The sequence below is a fragment of the Chionomys nivalis genome, chromosome 10 (genome assembly GCF_950005125.1).
Source record: "Chionomys nivalis chromosome 10, mChiNiv1.1, whole genome shotgun sequence".
NCBI lineage: Eukaryota > Metazoa > Chordata > Mammalia > Rodentia > Cricetidae > Chionomys > Chionomys nivalis.
The window spans coordinates 62,867,923-62,886,143 of record NC_080095.1 but is presented as its reverse complement, the minus strand read 5'-3'; the positions used below and the strand labels follow the sequence as shown (position 1 = coordinate 62,886,143).

The following is an 18,221-nucleotide window of genomic DNA, read 5'->3' as shown; positions in this document are numbered from 1 at the left end:
TTCACCAAGATGACACCTGGAGAGGCGCTGTGACTCCACAGTCAAAGGAACTAGCGGCAGTTACTGAGAGAGCAGTGCAGTTTCGCTGCAAACTTCCAGAGAGATGATCGTGGGATTTCTGAGCAACCATACACAAAATAAACCCAGAAGTTAATATCTGACCCAGGAAAGCCATTGTTAACCCTTGTCTGTCTGGTACATCCAAAGCCACGTGTTCTTACTAGTTCAGTGTTGATCCCAGCGTGATCTTCTAGATGGCACTCAACGCACACCTTTGGATGGTGTTTGGTCAGAGCAAAAACAAACAACCAACCAACAACAACAACAACAATAAAAACCACAAATACAGAAGCATAAGGAATTTTTCTCTAAGACTTATAATTTTTATTTATATGTGTGTGTGTGCCTATACAAGTTTATGTGCACCACATGTGTGCAGGGTGCCCAAGGAGTCCAGAGAGCATCAGATCTCTGGAACATTATGGACAAGCATTGAAAAAATACTTGCTAAACAATATGTGAGGCTATTGTTTTCATTGATGTCCTCAGTGAAATGGGGGTGTGCCTTAAAAAGAAAAGAAATACTAAATACATATAAGCTTATATTTTATGTATGCCATGAGTCAGTCAATTATGGGATAAATTCTATAGGCATTATTAAACAAGTTTGTTTTTATGTGAGAATCATGAAGTATACTTATATAAACTATTATAGTTATGGCATCTCTAGGTGATATAAGCTTCTATGATTATCATTGTATATATGATCCTCTGTAGAGTGAAGCAATTAGATGGATTGAGACTGTAATATAAATAGCATATGTTGTCAATATCAGTGCATGTTTTCTGTGTTGGTAACTCATCATTGTTAAAACAAAGTTTAGAACTGCCATTTAGACTTCTATATTTTTGAAAAAACAGAATTCTAGAATAACATTCCACATTGTGCTGTGAAAATGGGTTTTAATTTTTATATTTATTTTGTGTGAGCATACAAACATGTGGATATTAGATAGCTATGTCTTTCTACCATGCAGGTTACTGGGATCAAACTCGGGTCATCAGGTTTGGCAGCAAGTGTCTTTACCCATTGAGCCATCTTGTGGTCCTTGAAAATGATTTTTATTTCTTGTCTTCTCCTCACCAAAATCTCCAGAGATTCTTCTAGACTTCCGTAGATCATATAGACTTATGTACTTCTTAAGATTGCTGATAAAAATAAAAGGCTTTCTATAATAGTTTAATACAAATCCTTTTGATAAAGTCATGTGCAGAAAGCATCGACTAGGTTACTAGCAGACATCATTTTACCAGAAGGCATCACGTTTTCTTCCTTTCTTTTCCCCGCAGAATTAAAGAGTTTGAAGGTGCTGTTGACTTCTTCACCAGGGCTGTTAAAATTAACACATGTTTTCTGGATGCTTATATTGGACGGGGGAATTCTTACATGGAGTATGGACAAGATGATGCCCTTAAACAAGCACAGAAGGACTTCCTGAAAGCACTGCATATTGACCCATCATGTTTAAAGGCGAGGATTAGTCTATGCTATAATTTGCAGGTAAAATATAACAGCATTTTCAGCGTCGAGAACATTATTTGGACAGGAGAAAGAGATATTTGGTTTTTTGTTGGTGATGTAACCAGATTTCTCAGGCTATGGACATTTAGTTTTCCTTTACTGCAGTATGGAGGGTAGGAGCCTGGAGCAAGGACTCAACTGAATACAGAGAATGTACTTAGAGGAACCTGAGCGGAGCTGAGACTTATACAAAATGCTGGAAGAGATGGGACTGGTTGTTATCATGACCAATGCCCAGAAACATGTTAGAGAAAAATGATCGCCTTCCTAGAGTTAAACCTAAAATTCACATTCTAATCACAATACAAGCAATTTACAATCCATTGAAAGAATGGATTGGATGACTTTAAAAATAGGGCTGACTGGCAACCAAGGCAATATGCTCACACTATTCGCAGCTGAGCACCTATGATATGGATGAGGAGTGGCTCTCGGCCTCCAGAGACAGTCTTCTATAAGAATGTAGTTTCTTTTGGATAGGTGAACTCATTTGGAGAGAGAGGCACTGTTCTGTGTATGGGTAATGATTTGATCGTAATTGTGATAAATGTAACAAAAACAAAACAAAAAACAATCCCTAAAGAGTTTTTAGTACAAAATAAGCCCAACTAAGGGGTAAGAGAAGTTACTGATAAATTAACATTTATATTGAGGTGTAAAAGATTAGTAGTTGGGTAGGGAAGGGATTAGGGCTGGGATTTAGTCTTGAGACAAGGGGAACAACCCTTGAGGACACACTGTAAGACGAGGCAGAAGCTTCACATGAGGGGAATGTGGTGGGTAGAGGGAGATTTGTGATGATAGTAGAGAATTAAATAGGAGCTGGAATAAAAGCTTTGAAGTCTAGTTAAAATAGGAATATCACTGATCAGAGTCATGCCATCAAATGCGTATTTTATGAAAATTCCACTGGGTAAATAACCAAAAAGGGCATTGAAAAGCACATTGGTACGGAAGAGTTCATCAGGAAAGGGAAAGGCTTATGGAGGACTGTTAGGGCCAACCAAGTGCTGCCCAGAGAAAGCCTGCTCTACAGATACAGGTAGAACCTTTACTGTTTGCCTAAAACTGGGGCTGACAGTGAGCACAGCAGACGTCAAAACAACTGATAACTTAAATCCTATCATAGGTGGTTTGCGGCTTAATATTCTGATTGTACAACCTCAGTTTGCCTGCTTTTGCTTATTAGATAAACTTGTGATAACTTGCAGATTTCCAGACACTTGACTCAGAGAGTTTGCTCATTAGAAATTGGGATCTAGTCCTCTGTGTAGTTATATTTCTTTATAGCTTTATGTGAGATTCACTGTGCCTAGGTTGGTTAGAATGTGCCAGTCTCTGATTCTCTGGCAGGTTGAGTATTTGAGCCTGTGAGAGAAAGAACAGAAGTTGGACCATCGTGAATTAATTAACTCCCTGCCTTCCTGTGGGAAGGTGTTTAGTTGCCAGCTGGCCTGCTCTGCAAAACACTCTGACATCTTTCTAGAACCAGTGCCTCTCTTCTGACCTTTTTTTCTCTTTTCTCCAGTTGGCACTAAGGTTGTTAGAAGCAGATGCTTGGTAGATTTACATGCATCTTCTGTAGAGTTTATAAAGTGTTCCTAAAATTCAACAATTTATTTTCACTATTACTATTTTTTATGTAATACATACTAATTTTGCTTTGTGCATTATGTATATATTATAGATATCTGGAAATATCTATTACCTATCTATCTATCTATCTATCTATCTATCTATCTATCTATCTATCTTCTATCATCTATCATCTATCTATCTACAGACATAGACAGAAAGACAGACACACACACACCATGCATACACACTTACTTGAGACAAGGTCTCACTATGCTGACCAGGCTGGTCTCAAACCCACAGATATGTGCTTACTACCTCCTGAGTGCTGGGTTCAAGGATATAACCATCACTTTCGTCTGTTGTGGATGCCAATGTAAGTTTTTTGATAGTCAACGGAAGTATGGGTGTCACATAGTAGCTATGACTTTAACTTGTCTAAGGTTGGTATAGTATGACTATAAAATTAAACTTATTTGAACACAATTTTGTCATAAATATTTAAAGGCAAATATTTCATTAAGGATGCTCATTTTGTAGCCTGCTGTCATATTTTTATTTAAAATATTTTAGCTTTAGTACCATATAATATATACCTCACCAAAAATTATAATGAGTGAGAATCATAAACATTTGCCATGTTATAGACTGTGTCTCACTTCATGAAAATGAATAACTATTTTAGGCCCAAGGAAAATTCCAGAAAGCTTGGAATCATTTTACAATTGCAATAGAAGCTGAGCCAAAGAGCTATCTAGCCTATGAAGGACGAGCTGTCATTTGTCTTCAAATGAGTAATAATTTTGCTGCAATGCAGGATATTAACGCTGCCATCAAGGTAAAAATCTAGATTGATGATAGTATTATTAGCATATATTCAAACCATCAATGAATAAGGCTGAGTTACTTGTTCTCTGTTACCTATTTCAGGTAGAGAAATAATGTTTTGCTTCCCCAGAGTTCTGCCTAGAGTAAAGAGTTACTATGGTGTGCTTATTTTGCAGTCTAAGTGCATTTAAAATTTAAAATCAAAATTACTAATAAGCACTAATTCATTTTAGCAAATGCAGCTTGTGTGTTTCATAGGAAATTAATAGTATTTTGTAATATGAAATGAATTCAGAATGGAACAGTGATGGTCCCAAGTGTGAAGCAATTGGAGAACAATACAGATGTTCGGCTTCTTCCTATCACGAAGGAACAGCCTTGTCATGCTTTGCATTCTCTTCCAGATTTTAGTTTTGTTTCTATAATTTTGAAATATTTAGGGGTAATATAAGGGGTAAGAAGGGAAAGGACTTAAAGATAATTGTCTCAACATAGGAGAGTGGAGCATGTTAACTGCTCAATTTAATATCTTCTCTCATTTAAGAGATTCAAAGGTAAATGTCCCCCATGTCTACTCCTTGGAAAGAACTTGAGTAAAGCTCTCAGATTCTTTGTTTTATGGCAATCATTCAATAAAACATTGACATGAAACCAATCTCTTCCAAGTCCTTTCTGACGATATCTGCTCTAATTGGGTTTTATGTACCCATACTGTAACAGTCCCTGTTCCCACAAGTGGATTTCATCACCTTCATTTCAGACATGAAATTGGAGATTCATGCTATTCCTAGATGCCAAATCCTCCTACGATTGTGTTGCAGATCAATACTACAGCAGAATTCTTGACAAATCGTGGTGTGATTCATGAGTTTATGGGTCAACAGCAGAACGCGATGACAGACTATCAGGCAGCAATTTCTCTGGACCCCAAGTACTCGCTGGCTTACTTCAATGCTGGGAATATCTACTTTCGTCACCGGCAGTTTTCTCAGGCAATGTGCATTTTCCTTAGCATGTTCTGTTGGCATTAAAGACTTCTTTAATGTTGTTATGCTTTTCACAATTTATGTTCTTCTTTGCCATTTTGTATCAAATGAATTTACTTATCACTTACTGATTTATACTATGATAATTTGTTGATGCTCTGTCTATTTTCCGAGTGTCGTTTTGTCAGAACACCATATATTTTTGGTTTTTATTTTTAAAAACTGAATACGATACAAATAATGTGAAATTTATGATCTTAACCACTTTGAAATTCATGGTAAATGTATGCCATCATGCATTCTATAATTTTACACTTGCAATTTGAATTTCCCCTCTTGATTTGGAATATCAGTGGGAAGATAATCAGGTGAAAGCATTTTTATATTTTCTATGAATTATGTATACATAAAATGTATTTTACTCTGTGTTATGTTTCCTTTTGAGTATTTTCATTTTTCTGATTTATAGCAAGGTTTATACTTTTATTCTAGTGGCAATAAAGCTACCTTTATGACCCTTAGTTATTATTTATTTACTTTCTCTACCATGAGCAAAAATTACCATTGTATTTCCTTCTCATTAACACAGTAGCTCGAATCTACAATCTTCAACTTTGTTTGTTTTTGCTTCTTTCTTTTTTTGAGACAGTCTTCTTGCATAGCCCAGATTAGTGTCTACTTTGTGAAGGTCCTGATTCTCCCTCCAGAGAGAACAATGCTGGGATGATTATAGGTGTGTGTGTGACCACGCAGCCTGCAATCTTTAAAAAGGGGGGGAGCCCTTTCCCTCATACCCACTTCAGCTTCCTCCTAAATTTCCCTACTGATTGCCACAGAAATATCTTTTTTCTGTTTATTTTTATATTATTTTTATTTTTAAAACAATCTTATTTTACATACCAATTCCCGTTCTCTCCCCTCCCTTCTTCCTGCTCCCCATACCTTCTCCCTATCCCCATTCCCTATTCACTTCTCAGAGAGGGTGGGGCCTCCCATGGGGAGTCAAAAAAAGTCTGTTACATCACTTGAGTCTAGACCAAGGCCCTTCCCCATGTATCTAGGCTGAGCAAGGTATCCTCCATAGGGAATGGGCTTCAAAGAGCCAGTTAATGCACTAGGGATAAATCCTGGCTCAATTGCTAGTGGCCCCACAAACTGACAAAGCCACACAACTGTCACCCACATCCACAGGCCTAGTTTGGTCTTATGCAGGTTTCCCAGCTGTCAGTTTGGTGTCAGTGAGTTCCTCCTTGCTCGGTTAAGCTCTTTCTGTGGGTGTCCCCATCATGGTCTTTGTCCCTTTGCTCATAATATTACTTCTCCATCTCTATGACTGGATTCCAAGAGTTTGGCCCAGTGCTTAGCTGTGGATCTCTACATTACTTTCAACAGTTACTGGATGAAGTTCTATGATGACAATTAAGTCGTCATCAATCTAACTACAGGGGAAGGACATTTAAGTACCCTCTCCACTATTGCTTGATTTTTTAGCTGGGGTCATCATTGTGAATTCCTGGGACTTTCTCTAGTGCGTGGTTTCTTGCTAACCCCATAATGGCTATATCTTTCAAGCTATCTCTTTCCTTGTTCTCCCTCTTTGTCTTTTATCCAACTCAACCTTCATGATTCCTCATGTTTTCCTCCTCACTCTCCTTATCCCCTCCCCATTTCCTATCACCCTTCCCCATTGCTTCCAATTTACCAAGGAGATCTTGTCTACTTCCCATTCCCAGGGGATCTATGTATGTCCCTTTTAGGGTTATCCTTGTTTCCTGTCTTCTTCTGGAGTTGTGCACTGTAGGATGCTTATCCCTTGCTTTATGTTTAATATCCACTTGTGAGTGAATACAAACCGTGTTTGTCTTCCTGGGTCTGGGTTACCTCACTAAGCATTTTTTTTTTTGCTCCACCCAAATTTGCCTACAAATTTCAAGATGTCATTGTTTTTACCACTGAGTGGTATAAACATTTTCTTTATCTATTCTTCAGTTGAGGGTCATCTAGGTTGTTTCCAGGTTCTCTCTATTATGAATAATGCTACTATGAACATAGTTGAGCAAATGTCCTTGTGGTATGAGTGTGCATCTTTTGGGTATATGCCCAAGAGTGGTATTGCTGGTTCTTGAGGCATTAAGCAATTTTCTGATAAACTGCCATATTGATTTCCAAAGTGGCTGTACAAGTTTGAGCTCCCACCAGCCATGGAGAAGTGTTCCCCTTACTCCACATCATCTCCAGCATAAGCTTTCATCGGTGTTTTTGATCTTAGCCATTCTGACAGGTGTAAGATGGTATCTCAGAGCTGTTTTGATTTCCATTTCCCTGATAGCTAAGGATGTTGAGCAGTTTCTTAAGTGCCTTTCGGCAATTAGAGATTCCTCTGTTGAGAATTCTCTGTTTAGATCTGTAACCCATTTTTAAATTGGATTATTTGATATTTTGCAATGTAGTTTCTTGAGTTCTTTGTATATTTTGGAGTTCAGCCCTCTGTCAGATATGGGGTTGGTGACTATTTTTTCCCATCCTATAGGTTGCTGTTTTGTCTTATTGAGTGTGTCCTTTGCCTTACAGAAGCTTTTCAGTTTCAGGAGGTCCCATTTATTAATTGTCGATCTCAGTGTCAGTGCTGCTGGGGTTATATTTAGGAAGTGGTCTCCTGTGCCAATGCGTTCAAGGCTACTTTTCACTGTCTATTCTATGAGGTTCAGTGTGGAGGTCCTTGATTCATTTGGGCTTGAGTTTTGTGCCGGAGAATATCTCTCTCTCTCTCTCTCTCTCTCTCTCTCTCTCTCTCTCTCTCTCTCTCTCTCTCTCTCCCTCCCTCCCTCCCTCCCTCCCTCCCTCTCTCTCTCTCTCTCTCTCTCTCTCTCTCTCTCTCTCTCTCTCTCTCTCTCTCTGTGTGTGTGTGTGTGTGTGTGTGTGTGTAAGGATAATGAAGGAGGTATCTGATCCCTGATGCTTCTTTTCATTTGGCTTCAAAGCTTCCATGAGGAGAGCAGCCTCATGTCCCCACCATGATGTACTGTGTGGACACAAATTCCTGAAGGGTCAGGAATCAGGGTTTGGGACCTCATAAACAGTCAGCCCCAAATAGATACTTTCTCTATTTTGACTCTTTTGAATGTTATTTCACATTTACAGAAAACTGACTAGAACATGGCCAAAAAAATGACTGCTCTTTGGACTGGAAAGGGAGGGGGAGGGGAAATGGGGGGAGGAAGGGAGGGGGAAATAGGAGGATGGGAGGACGTGAAAATTTTTACTTTTACTTCTCATTTTTCTTACAATCCCTTCTGTATTTGGGATGAAATGCTCTCTCTGCTTTCTTAGAAAACTGTTGGGCTTAATATTAAATTAAAGTAAGAGGACTTCAGGTTTCATGATATCTGTTAATTAAAATATATTAAAATGCTCATTATCCTTACATTTTATAGGCCAGTGACTACTTTTCAAAGGCTTTGGAATTTAATCCAGAAAATGAGTATGCTCTCATGAATCGAGCTGTTACGAACACAATATTAAAGAAATATGAAGAAGCAGAAAAAGATTTTTCATGTGCAGTTGATCTCTGTCCCCACTGGGCTGCATTGTATTTTAACAGAGCCAATTTCCATTTCTGCTTAAAGCAATATGAACTAGCTGAACAAGATCTTAGCATAGGTAGGTGTGTTTTGTAACCATGTTGACGCTGACAAGATGGTAGCAATTAGTGTGCCTGTTTTCAGACTCCAAAAGAAGAACGGCATCAAGCCTTTTTGTTTATATAGAATTAATGTGTGTAGCATCACGTTCTTAATGTGACCAATACAGATTCCTTTGTGTAAGATCTCAACACATTGGTAAGCTAAGTTAGAATTATTAGGAAACCACATGCAAACAATGCTAGTCTTCCAGAGAAAGGCAATCTACTGTGATTTCCTGCATTTGTCTTCTTGGAAATATCAGGTGCTTCTAATTTAAGTGCATCGTTGAAGAAAAACACTTAAAATGAGCACGAAGGGAGATTTCTGCCAACATACCTAGACTTTTCGTCTTCTTTTGCAGCCCTGTCTTTGAAGCCCAATGAAGCTGTAATGTATAATCTCAGATCACAAGTTCGTGGCAAAATAGGACTGATAGAGGAAGCTATGAGCGACTATAACAGAGCCCTCGATCTGGAAGAATGTCCCCCAGCTATGTGATTACACAGCCTCTTGTGGTTTCTGTACTAGGTTAAGTATATTTTCTTCCTGAAACTGAAATATATTTCTTGTTTAGAAATGCCACCATTGTTAGTGTATTTATTTTTTTATTTTTTTATTAATTAATTAATGTATTTAATTATTAAAGATTTCTGCCTCTTCCCCGCCACCACCTCCCATTCCTCCCCCCCTCCCCGAATCAAGTCTTCCTCCCTCCTCAGCCCAAAGAGCAAGCAGGTTTCCCTGCCCTGTGGGAGGTCCAAGGACCACCCACCTCCATCCAGGTCTAGTAAGGTGAGCATCCAAACTACCTAGGCTCCCACAAAGCCATTACGTGCAATAGGATCAAGAACCCATTGCCAATGTTCTTCAGTTCTCAGTAGTCCTCATTGTCCGTTATGTTCAGCGATACCGGTTTTGTCCCATGCTTTTTCAGACCCCGGGCAGCTGGCCTTGGTGAGTTCCCGATAGAACATCCCCATTGCCTCAGTGTGTGGGTGCACCCCTCGCGGTCCTGAGTTCCTTGCTCGTGCTCTCTCTCCTTCTGCTCCTCCTTTGGATCGTGAGACTTCAGTCCAGTGCTCCAATGTTGGTCTCTGTCTCTGTCTTCTTTCATCGCCTGATGAAGGTTAATATTCAGGAGGATGCTTATATATTTTTCTTTGGGTTCACCTTCTTATTTAGCTTCTCTAGAATCACGAATTATAGTCTCAGTGTCCTTTATTTATGGCTAGAAACCAAATATGAGTGAGTACATCCTATGTTCCTCTTTTTGGGTCTGGCTTAACTCACTCAGGATAGTGTTTTCAATTTCCGTCCATTTGTATGCAAAATTCAAGAAGTCATTGTATATATAAAGAACTCAAGAAATTAGACCGTAAAAGGTTAATCAATCCAATTATTAAATGGGGCACTGAGCTGAACAGAGACTTTTCAACAGAAGAAGTTCAAATGGCCAAAAGACACTTAAGATCGTGCTCAACTTCCTTAGCAATCAGGGAAATGCAAATCAAGACAACATTAAGATACCATCTTACACCTATCAGAATGGCTAAAATCAAAAACACCAATGATAGCCTCTGCTGGAGAGGTTGTGGAGAAAGGGGCACACTCATCCATTGCTGGTGGGAATGCAAACTTGTGCAACCACTTTGGAAAGCAGTGTGGCGGTTTCTCAGGAAAGTCGGGTTCAACCTACCTCTCGACCCAGCAATACCACTATTGGGAATATACCCAAGAGATGCCCTAACATACAACAAAAGTATATGCTCAACTATGTTCATAGCAGCATTGTTTGTAATAGCCAGAACCTGGAAACAACCTAGATGCCCTTCAATGGAAGAATGGATGAAGAAAGTATGGAATATATACATATTAGAGTACTACTCAGCAGTAAAAAACAATGACTTCTTGAATTTTGTTATTGTATTTATTATACTCATTAAGTGATTATTCTTTTTAACCACTTAATGTATATTAAGAAACTTTATATTAGTCGGGGTGCCACATGCCTTTAATCCCAGCACTTGGGAGACAGAGGCAGGTGGATCTCAGTGAGTTTTAGGCCAGTCTGGTCTATAAAGCAGGTTCCAGGACAGGCTCCAAAGCTATGGAGAAACCCTGTCTCAAAAAAAAAAAAAAAAAAGAAAGAAAGAAAGAAAGAAAACTGTTTATATTACACATTAACTGCAAAATTTTTATATGATTTCAGACATGAGTTGTCTATCATGTAGCTTTGTTCACATCAGTGAAGCAAAAAGAAATGACTCTCTGGTTCACCTAGTACCTCGATAGATGATGTTTTTCACAAGATCTTAAAAAGGAATATTAATGCCTAAATTATTTTCTGAAATAGTAGAATGATAGGAAAAATTCCCCATATTGTCAATGCCTATTAAACATATTCACCAGTTCCCAGCTTGAAAAGAGTAATTATTAGGTGATGGGTTAATAAATTAACCTAATTAATTAAAAGGCTGATGTCTCGTACATCTCCTTTCTCCCCTTTAAATGCTGTAATGCTAGACTAGAGTCTTCCTGGTCCGTGCTCTTCCAGCACATAAGCATGTTTTTTTTTTTTCTATGTGCTGCTTGTTTCTAAGAATAACAGCTACAAGAATGTTGAGCATTCCATTCCTTGAGATAATCCATTCTTTCTCTCATTCATATTTCATAAACATACAAATAAATATGTATCAAAATCTGTGTATAGTTATAATTAATGCTTTATAGCACTCAGTGAACAAAATTGAAACTTTTGATTATCATTTTTTTTTTAGAAAAGGTCACACTATGTGAACAGTTTTTGTGGTCCAATAAACCTCTCCGCCAATGCAATAATCCAAATCAAACCAAATTAGAGAAAGCCCAGGTTTAATGGATATTCGTGTGCATCCTGGTGGTCTTCCAGTCCCTCAGAGAGGAAATGGAAAAGGAAGACCGGAAAACCACGTGGCTTTATTGGGATGCCCAACCTAACTCTTTGGGTATAGAGGCGCCGGGGGCTGGGGTGATGCTTCCAAACATCATGTGGTCTAGGTTGGCTTTGAATGCAGAGTCATTCTGCTCCAGTCTCCCAAGTGCTAGGGCTTCCAGTATGGACCACCATGCCTGCTTACAGTTTCTTTATGGGATTTTTCTGAGGGACCTTAGGATGAAGCAGAGAATCCTAGATTTACTTCACTTCCAGTGATCAAGGCTTCCTGATTCCTAATTTACTCAGATTTGCCTCACTCAGTTTCCTTCTTGGTGTTTTACTCCCCTAATATGTCACCAGCACTTGAGAGGACTGCTTTCAAGATGGTAAGGCATCATTGTTGCCTTAACTTCCTTTACTTTTGACTTGATAGCCAACATGTCACAACAGAAAGTTGATTGCAGTTTTTACAGCGAGGAAGCAGAATATCATTCAGGGATGATTTTCCTGTCACCATATGTGGATCAGTGTGAGATTGGTTCATCCTAGTGAGTTGTTTGTTTCAGCTGATTAATAAAAACACATTTATCTTGTCTTTGGAATATTTTTGTCCTCACTTGTCTCCAGATTCTGTTGTCCCTGGTTTACCCAGAGGTGAGATCCAAACTGACTCAGTTTACCTACAGATTTCCTTCTGTGGCACATATATGTCCATTGCTGAAGTGGAATCATTAGACACTGGGGATTCTTTTAATGCCCGCTGTGTGTCCTGCAGATGTACAAAAATATGAGCCTCTGTCAGATGAGCTTTTAAAGGTGACAGAAGGCATGTGACTGTTAGATAAATTCATCTCTTTCCACTTCTTGTTGCATTTCAGTTTCCGGAGATGCTGGGTTTCCATAGACTCTTGATACATGGCCCTGGGAAATTATGACCTCAGATACATTTACTACAATAGTTAACCTCACTACATGTTGTTCTGTCTTCTCTGCCTCACTCTCAAAACATTCTTTTCTGGGATTGAACTTCCTGAAGTCAGTCTTCATGTCCACGGCTTGCATGGCCATCGATCACACGTTTCCTTACTGCCTACAGCTACAACTACTTGCCTATTTTCTGGCCTTTCTGGCACCCTCTATATACCACACCAGCACTGGACCTGTTTCTGCTGCTCTTACTTTACTCTCCCATTGGAGACTGTTTTTCCAGACCTTCCCATGTTTGAACGCCCATTTCCTTGCATAAGACCCCCCCCCTTTTTTTTTTATAATAACAGGTCATTTCTGTTACCTGTAATTGCTAACCAATATTATGTCTTGAGATTTTTCTAAAAGCTCATTACTAATTCAGACGTTTCCTTTTCTAATGGCTAAGTGTCTTTTCTGCAGTGAAGTCTTTTGGAGTTTGGTGATGAACAGAGGAGAATTACAACTTAGAAAAAGAAAGCATAATAGTCATGGCTTTAAGTACTTTTAAGTCAAGTATAGGATTCCTTGGCCACACCCACTCTCTCTATTTTCTCAATAGCCCTATTATGTTGTAGGAAATATTGAGCAAAAAAACTGAGCTTCAAGAAGATTGGTACTCACGTCGCTAGTAAGAACTGGGTTCGATGTCATGGTAGTTACTCTGGACTGCTAACTGGCTGGAATTTAGAAACACCTAAAGGAAAATAGTCTGATTGTGCCTATCAGGGAGTTTCCAGAGAAGTGTCACTGAATTGGGAAGACCCACCCTGAGTGAGAGTGGTACTGTCCTGGGCTGGGGTCTCATACTGAGTAAGAAGGGAAGGCAAATGGAACGCAACTGTTCATCTCTCTCTCTGCTTCCTAACTGCAGACATGATGTGACCAGCTGCCTCCGGGCCCTAGGCATGGAGCCGCATGGTGGGTGAGAGCTGCATGATGGGGCAGCCAGTCCCACAAGGAGCCACAGCAGTGGTGGGTGAGAGACAAAAACAGATAAGCACACACCATGTAGCAGGGAAAGTGGGTATTTATTTAGTGGGTCATGGAAGGAAAGGGGACGGGAGTCAGGGGAGAGGGGAAAGAGCAGAGAGAGGGAGAGGGAGAGAGAGAGAGAGAGAGAGAGAGAGAGAGAGAGAGAGAGAGAGAGGTGGGGGGAGGTGAGGAGGAGCCACAGCAGCAGCTGCCTCTTTGGGAGAGAGACTGAAAGGAAGAACATGGGCTACAGGCAGGCAGGAAGATCTGCCTGCCTCAGTGGTGGACAGGGGAGAGAGTGGGAGTGGCTTGTCTCTTAAAGGGACAGGACAGACCTTTACATTGTTGACATTCAAAGAAGATCTACAGCCAATCCTTCCTATTCAAAACACAAAACAGAAGGAAAACTCCTAAATTTATTCTACAAGAGCCATTATCACTGTAATAACAAAAGCAAAGATTCAACAAATAAAAGAAACTACAGGCCAATATCTCTGATGAACATAGACTCAATAATATTTAAAAATTCTTGCAACCAGAATATAGACACATATGAAAAAGATTATATACTGTGACTACATTGGCTTTATCCCTGAAACTCAGATAAGGTTCAGGATACACAAACCAAGAAATGTAATAAGCCTCATACTTTGGACTCAAAGACAAAATAATATGACCATCTCTATAGATGCAGATAAAGCCTTTGATAAAATCCAACATGATAAAAAAAATACTGTCAAATGAAGCACTAGAGGGAATCTAGCTCAACAGAACAAAAGTTGCATATGAGAACCCCACAGTCAGCATCACCCTAAATGGAGAAAAGCTTGATGCAATCACACTAAAGTCAGGAACTTGACAGGGATGTCCATCATGCCCACTTCTTTGCAATATTGTACTCAAAATACTAGCTGGAAAAATAAGCTAAGAGAATGAGGTTGAAGGGATGTAGATGGGGGGGAAATGTCAAATTATTTCTATTTGCAAATGTTATGATAGTGTATACATCACAGAAAACTTCTAGAAATGATAAAATTCAACAACATGACAGGATACAGAAGTATCTTGCACAAGTCAATAGTTCTTCTATATGCCAGCCGCACATATACAGAGGAGGACATGGATGCACTTCCTTTCCCAGTAGCTGCAACTGAAAATTTATGAATTTATGAATAACTAAACAACTAAAGGTTCTCTACAACGAAAACTCTAAATTCTGAAGAAAGAGAAGAACATTGGAAAATGGAAAGACATCCCATTAACATGTAGAGTTAACGTAAAATGACCATTTTACCAAAAGTTATTTACAGATTTAGTGCAGTACCAATCAAAATCCTCACCTAATTCTTTGTAAAATAGAAGAAAAATTAAAAACTAAGCAAAATGATAACTAAAACTACTCTAAAATTTATGCAGAACCACAGAAGACCTGGACAGCCAAAACAATCCGGAGCAAAAAGAACAATGTTGGAGGGATTCCAAGTCTTAAGATATGTTATGAAGTTGTAGTAATAAAAATAATATGGTACCATTACAAAAACAGAAGAAAATTGAGGATCCAAACATAAGTACATGTAGCTTCAGTCACTTAATATTTGACAAAGATGCTAATGTCATAAGCTGGAGAACAGAAAGCATCTAGATGTCCACATGCAGAAGAATGAAATTATACCTGGATTTATCAGCTAACTCTAAATGACTAACTCTAACTCTAAATGACTCAAAGACATAAATGTGAAACCTGGAACACAGAAACTTCTGGAAGAAAACATAGGCAGTGCTCTACATGATACAGGTGTTGGAAAGGACTTTTTGAAATGACTCCATTTGTCCAAGAATTAAGGTCAACAACTGACAAGTAGGACACTGTTGTGGATTATTATTTTAACTGAGTAATGGTGTGTTACATTTCTTTCTGCTGCTTTTGTTAATGATGCAAAGAGGTGTTACATTTGTTTTATTAAATAAAATTAACCTGGTGTCAGCAGGCTGAGTCAGCAACTAGCTGGTAGGAAGTATTAGGGAGGAACCAAGTGTAACTAGAGTTCTTAAATAGGGGCTGAATAGAAAGCCCCTCCTTTTCTGGGGAGAGGCAGCAAGGAGAGGTTAGCTACTTGTAATTCAGCCTCTCTGAGTGAGCGAATTTCACTTCAACCTTTGAATCCTGAGTTCTATAGAAGGATAGAGATTTCGATAAAATTTCGTGATAGAGCTAGTGCCTGAGGGAACAGAATTTCCACCTGGCTATGGCAGTGCAATCAAATTGCTGCTGGTAACTGCGGAGTTGCAGTTGCTGATTAGTACAGCAGTTGAAGGGACAGCCTCTGTACTTAATGTAAAACAACAGGATTTCAGAAAACTAAAGGACTTCTGGACAGCAAATTAACAACTGGGTGAAGAAGGAGTCCTCAAAATGGGAAAGAATCTTGGCCAACTATACATCCATCTTCATTACAGTCACTGTTGCTGTAATAAAACCCCATTGCAAAGCAACTTGGGGAGGAATTGTTTGGTTTTTGCTTCCACACCATTGTTTGTTATCGAAGGAAGTCAGGACAGGAAATCAAATAGTGTAGGAACCTGGAAGCAATTGCTGTTGCTGAGATCATGAAGGAGTTCTGCTTACTGGCTTGCTCCAATGAGCATGCTCACCTGCTTTCTTATCCTCACTACCACCAGGCAGGAGTGGCTCAACTCACAATGGGGTAAGTTCTTCCATTTCAATCTCCAATTAAGAAAATGCCCTATAAGCTTTCCTATAGCCTGATCTTACAGAGGCATTTTCTCATTTAAGGTTTCCTCTTTCCTGATGGCTTCAGCTTGTGCCAGGTTGACATTAAACTAGCCAGCACAACATTTGACAGAGGATAAATATCCAGAATATATTAAAGAACTCAACAAGAAAGAGAAAAAAAAAACAGCAAAAAAATAAAACACAACAAAGCAAACAAAAAAAGAAAGGACCCATTTGAAAAATAGGCCTGGAATCTGAAAAAAAAATAGTTCTTAAAAGAAGGGGAAAATGGCTAATAATAACTCAAAGAAATGTTCATCATTGAGCCGGGCGGTGGTGGCGCACGCCTTTAATCCCAGCACTTGGGAGGCAGAGGCAGGTGAATCTCTGTGAGTTCGAGACCAGCCTGGTCTACAAGAGCTAGTTCCAGGACAGGCTCCAAAGCCACAGAGAAACCCTGTCTCGAAAAACCAAAAAAAAAAAAAAAAAAAACCCAAAAAAGAAATGTTCATCATTGCTAACAATTAGGGTAATGAAAATCAAAACAACTCTGATTTTATCTTATCCCAGTGAGAATGGCAAAGATCAACAAAGCAGAGAACAACTAATGCTGGAGGGAATGCTGGGAAAGGGGGGCCCTCATTTACTGGATTGCAAACTGCTGCAGTCACTGTGGAAACCAGCATGGAAAATTCTCAAATAGCTAAAAACATATCTACCATATGACCCAGCTATAGACCTCCTTGGCATATGCCCAAGGCGCCCAGCATTCTACTCCACAGATACCTGCCCAGCCATGTTCACTGCTGCTCTAGTCACCCTAGCTGGGAAATGGAAACACACTAAATGTTCTTCAACTGAGGAATGGAGAATGAAAATGTGGTACATATACACTGGGTATAATATAAATGTAATCATTAACTTTGGGCCAGAACCAAAAAAGATAATGTTGAGTGAGGTAACTCAGACCCGAGGAAGACAAATGTTGTATGTCCTTTCTCATTGGAGGCTCCTAGCCCCAAATCTTCAGGTGTGAGCACATATCCTGGAGCAATGCAGAAACTAGGGAATTAAAAATAAGCCATTGCTGGGTTAGAAGGGTTAGGGGTTTGGAAAGCAATAGAAAGTGGAATAGCAGGATACAAATGGTCTTAATGGGGAATTGGGAAAATGGGGGGCTCTTTCCAGGGGGTGATGGAGGTAAACACAGAAGAAGGAAGAAGTAGGGAGAGTAGCAGGGTCAAGGTGATCTGTTGGGGGAAATGGTAGAAGAAGGGAGATAAGTATAGGAGAGAGGAAGATAACATAAAATACCTATGTTTGAAAAATCAAGGAATCATTATTAACTAGCTAAAAATCCCTATAATACATATAATTCTGTGTATAAAGATGTACATACGTAGTTTAAATGAACTTTTCTCATCTGGAATAACAATTGTCTCTTAAGGAGACAAAAACCACCTAACAAAACATCCAGTAAGAGACATGAAAAGTCCCCTTTTGAGTTGTTGGTCATGGAGGTCCAAGAGACTCCCAAAACATATAGCCTTTTGTTATTGCCCTTGGTTTCCCCCAAGCACTTCAAAAACAGAGACCAAAGGCCCTGGGAGCTGGAATGGACCTGAATTCCTCCTACCTGAGTGTTAGCTTTCATGGCATCAGAAGGCATTGTGCAAACTTCCAGATGGGGGAAGCAACCAGTAGTCCTACCCAACTATGACATCTATGAACCACGTCAATGAGCATGGTACAATAACCCTAAGAATCCACAAATGGTACCCATACATTGGTTGAAACCAATAGCTCTCTAATTAACTTAAAATCCCCTAAAGAGGGAAATCATGCCTGGTACAGAAAACCTAGGCAAGTATTTGGTGCTAGTGAAGCCAAGGATCTTGGAGAAGAGTCTACAACCATTTGTAGGTGGAGACTCAAAATCATCACACAGAAATTTTAGTAATTACAACACTACCTGGCC

General features: G+C 39.3%; 1 protein-coding gene across 1 annotated transcript in view; it reads left to right on the top strand.

Moving 5' to 3' along the window:
- Ttc6 (tetratricopeptide repeat domain 6) overlaps nucleotides 1–9,152 on the top strand; it is a 136,741-nt gene extending 127,589 nt beyond the window's left edge. The window contains exons 27-31 of the mRNA XM_057783274.1: nucleotides 1,351–1,561; nucleotides 3,843–3,995; nucleotides 4,807–4,977; nucleotides 8,406–8,631; nucleotides 9,016–9,152. Of these exons, the coding sequence (XP_057639257.1) occupies nucleotides 1,351–1,561; nucleotides 3,843–3,995; nucleotides 4,807–4,977; nucleotides 8,406–8,631; nucleotides 9,016–9,152 (898 nt within the window). The remainder of the gene's footprint in view (nucleotides 1–1,350; nucleotides 1,562–3,842; nucleotides 3,996–4,806; nucleotides 4,978–8,405; nucleotides 8,632–9,015) is intronic.
- Nucleotides 9,153–18,221: the final 9,069 nt, after the last annotated feature.